Source organism: Octopus bimaculoides, chromosome 26 (assembly GCF_001194135.2).
Source record: "Octopus bimaculoides isolate UCB-OBI-ISO-001 chromosome 26, ASM119413v2, whole genome shotgun sequence".
NCBI lineage: Eukaryota > Metazoa > Mollusca > Cephalopoda > Octopoda > Octopodidae > Octopus > Octopus bimaculoides.
The window spans coordinates 4252347-4256944 of record NC_069006.1 but is presented as its reverse complement, the minus strand read 5'-3'; the positions used below and the strand labels follow the sequence as shown (position 1 = coordinate 4256944).

Here is a 4598-nt window from a genome sequence, read left to right as displayed (position 1 = left end):
TATATATATACATACATATATATATATATATACCAGGTAATGTTGATTTAATGGAGGGAGTGAGCTTATGTCTACACAAACATTTGATCACTATAAATAAATCATTTGTGTGGTTGTTTGGTAAGAAACTGTCGAACCCTCGTATGTCATCTAACAACGGGAGAATCCATCATGTATATATACATACATACATACATACAGACACATACAATGGGCCTCTTTCAGTTTCTGTCAACCAAATCCACTCAAGGACTCGTGTGGTTGGGGATCATGAACCCAGAATCATGTGGTTGGGAAGCAAGCTTCTTACCACAGCCACGCCTACAGATAACTTTTACAATAAAGAATGACAGTAGTGAAATTATGAAGAAGGTAGAAATACTGACAGGTATCTTTTGTTTAGCAACAAAAAAAAAGATATATGTCTAAATTGGATTTGAAATTCTGACCCATGAAGATGGCTGTTCTCTACTTTTATGGAGCTGAAACCTGGACTTTGAAGAAGGAGCTTCAAGAATACTTTGACCGTACACATACCAAGCTGTTCATGAAGGCTCAAAACATCCCAAAGTGTGAGCACAAGAATCAAAGAGGAGATTTATGAACTCACTCCATCCATCTTCAATATTATTGCTCAATGCAGGGTCAATTTTGCTGACCACTGCCATTGTACTGAACAAAAGATCTCATCAGAGGATTTCCACACCTGAGTAGAGGACAGAGACCATTCAACTACATTGATGTTATAGACACACACAAGATGAAATTGGGGACCTACCAAAGACAAAAAGGACACAGATTCTTGCTGCAGTATTGTGAGATGTGTCTTACTTGCAATTCCTCGAAGAAGACTATTTGAATTCAACCAATTAGAAAATTTGGTGAATTTTTATGCACCTCTTCACACACAAGCACAAAAAGAAAAATGTAACTTCTCACAACAGAGATGTCAACTTACCATGTTGTTTTCGTTTGAAGCCCATTTGCGGAAGATTTGTAATGAGAGTCCAGCATGCAGCATTCCTGGTGTGGCAAACACCACCATTGCCCCAGGGTTGTCAATGAAAGCTCGATCAAATGGCTGAAAGATACATTGATAAAAACATAGCAAATCATAACAGTATTTCTTTCAGATTGATTACTACAGTTTCAGCTATCCGTGTATGTTAACCTATTGTTTTATGTTCACTTTTTTCATGCTGGTATGAGTGAAATGGGTTTCTATAGTTCATATTCAAGATACTTGCAGACCACATCTTGCTTTTTGGCTTGGTTTCTACAGCTGGATACCCTTTCTATCACCAACCCCTTTACAGAGCATAATTTTGTTGTGGCACAAGCACTAGAGAGGTCATCTGGTCCCTCAGCAAAATGAAAGAGTCTTTTCAATGCTCTCAATGTTGTCTCCATTTGTTCGTTCACCAGCATCACTAATGCCATCTCAACATCCCCAACAAGATTACACAGAGTTACTTTTCAACAACTTCTCTCATATCTGACATTGGTGTTCCCCACCACCTTTGCTCATCGCTCATTATATCCACCCCTATATACCTCCGACATCCATCTCTGCATCCAGAGAGAGAGAGAGAGAGAGAGAGAGAGTGGGGGGGCAAGGGAAAGAGCGAGAGAGCTATGCCAGCTCTCATTTGGTATTCATTTACAACTGAGCAGACTGGAGCAATGTGAAATGAAGAGCTTTGCTCAAGAACACAACACACCACCCAGTCCAGGAACTGAACCTACAGCCTTATGATCATAAGCCTGACAACCTAACCACTAGGCCATGTACTTTCTGACTTTGAGTTTACTTTGAACAATTAGTCCATATTACAGTTTCACACAAGTCATCAACTGCTTATTTATAAACTTCAAAAGACATTTACTGCTTCATCATCATAATCACAACCATCAAGACCCTAAGCTTTCCATCTGCATTTCTCTTCTTATCACCATAGCAACAATATATGTATCTAGCAGAAATACTTAACCATCAAATCTGGATCACTAAATCCAATGTAAAAAAAAGAAACAACTCAAGAAAAAGATCACAATTCCCAAGAATATTACCAAAGTCATTAAAACAATCTGACCATTCAAGACTGTGTGTGGAACTGGATCTAGCAACAATTTCATCTTTGGCACACTTTTTTTCTGAGCAAGACCACCACTATATATTCAGTACATTTTAGCCACTACTGATTGATGACCAGATAGGGAAGATAGCAGACAGTAGCAGAATCAGCAGCTGACCAGAGTGCTGCAACAGTGCGGAAACAATGGACGGATGGTGACAGCAGCACACAATGACCAGCTAAAATCACTACAACTACTACTATCATACCTGGTCCCAGAACAATTACCTTTGAACTATCTCAGCTTTTGTCGTTCATAGTAACGAGAACATCTCTTGTTTATGATAAAAATATTTTTTTATAAAAAGTCTCAGATTTTAGGGTTCTTTATCATAATGTGTGTGTGTGTAGCAAAGACAATAGTATACAATACAATACCTTGATATGTTTGAACTCAAACATGTTTCGCTGTACAAAGGTTTTCTTGATCTTCTGACTGGTCCATGTGATAAACAGTTTGTAATAATGGTTTGCCTACAAAATGTACACAAACACATACAAGATCAGTATATTTGCCAATTAACGAGAGTCACAGCCAGTTGAATTAACATGCCTGACCTATCAGTGGAACAACCAATGTTTTGAATCCTATATCCTAGTAACTTGCTTTCAAAGATATTTGAACCTTTTCGATACCGATATCCCTGAGACCACCATCGTTTTTGTGATATATAAATGCAGGTGTGGCTGTGTGGTAAGATGCTTGCTTCCCAACTACATGGTTCCAGGCTCAGTCCCACTGTATGGCACCTTAAGCAAGTGTGTTCTAATATAGCTTTGGGCCGACCAAAACACTGAGTGGATTTGGTAGATGGAAACTGAAAGAAGTCCGTTGTATATGTGTGTGTGTGTGTGTGTGCATTTGTCCCCAACCACTGCCTGATAACTGGTGTTGGTGTGTTTACATCCCCATAACTTGCAGTTTGGCAAAAAAAAAAAAAAAACAATAGAAAGAGTATTATGCTTAAAAAAAAAGTACTGGGGTTGATTGATTCCACTAAAAATTTTTTAAGGCAATGCCCCAGCATGGCCTCATCAATGTTATCTGCCCTATATCCCAGTCTCATTAGTATCAAAGAGATTTAGTTCTCAGTAGCGCAAACTGTAGCTCCACCACGGTACCTCCTGGTCTTGTAGTGGTAGGGTTATTGTGAAATAAGAGTCTTTGCTTGAACAGTCCCATTGTTATCCTCTTCAGTATTGCTTTGATGTCTACAAGGATTCAATAAGAGTACATCATCATACTGTGTCTTCATTCATCCCAATCCTGTTGTCTTCCCTTCAGCTGACCCCAGTATTCTCAGATCTGACTATGCCATCCCTTGGGAAATCACCTCAATCTGTCTCTACATGGATTTTGAATTTGCACAATGAATTCATACAGATTAACTAACTCTTTGGTAGACCAGCATCTTAACATTTAAGGTGAACTGTTACCTTGGTCAAGGGAATATACAGATATAGCCCACACAGCAGTTTAATAAGGGTTTCAAATTTTGGCACAAGGCCAGCAATTTTAAGAGTGGAGGTAAGTCAATTACATCAACCCCAGTGCTCAACTGGTACTTATTTCCTTGACCTTGAAAGGATGAAACACCACCAAGCATTTTGACCAGCATGTTAATGATTCTATCACCGTAAACATCAATTTAATAATGGCAAAATTATTTCACTGAATTCTTTATTATTTTCACAATAAGTTGAAAAGAAAGGCCATGTATTTCGACAGAAATATGGTAACAAAAGGTTTAACGTTATGCAGAACAGAGAAAGAGATAAAGTAACTATTACTAGCCTTCTCAGTGAGCCCAAGTGAGAAATAAATGGGTACTTTTAGGTTCATCCGGTCCCAATATGTCTCTAGTAATATACACAATTCTTGTGCTCTTCCTAAAGCAAATACTGGAATCAAAACCTGGAGAATATAATGAAACAGGATTAGGAGTGACCTTTGATAGAGATAATGAATTTAATCCAAAGACAATGTAACATTTCCAAAAGAGGATTGAAAAGATCATTGAAGAATGTAGAGCAAAAGGAGGAGAATATAGTTCTTAAAGTGGGAAAAACTGAGAGGAAAGAGGCAAGAAACTTGTAGAAAATGTTTTTCTTATGTTTTTATACCTGAAAATAATACAATTTAAGAACAAGGTTACATTATTTTCATAATAAGGTGAACAGTGTTGGAGGGAATAAGAAAAGGACACCTATTACAAAGGGGAAAAATGAAAAGGATAACGAAAAAGAAAAATGTTGTCCTTATGTTTTTAACCTCAAAATAATAAAGAAAAAAAAACTTTATAAAAAAAAAAAACTTATAAAAATATTGACTTACCTTACCCCCTTTCTCGACACAACTGTGAACCTTCTTGAGGAAATCTCTCTCGCGACAACGCTTTGAATCTCGGATCGTTGTAGCGTAAGTGGATTCGGTAATAAGCAAATCTGGTCGACATTTGTCAA

General features: G+C 37.6%; 1 protein-coding gene across 1 annotated transcript in view; it reads right to left on the bottom strand.

The window, feature by feature from the left end:
- The window catches only part of LOC106883976 (integrator complex subunit 11-like), a 32499-nt gene that overhangs the window by 15679 nt on the left and 12222 nt on the right, over positions 1–4598 (bottom strand). Inside the window, 4 exon segments of the mRNA XM_014935135.2 lie at positions 959–1081; positions 2514–2609; positions 3931–4050; positions 4471–4598. The exon segment at positions 4471–4598 is cut by the window's right edge and continues 33 nt beyond it. Coding sequence (XP_014790621.1) covers positions 959–1081; positions 2514–2609; positions 3931–4050; positions 4471–4598 — 467 coding nt within the window.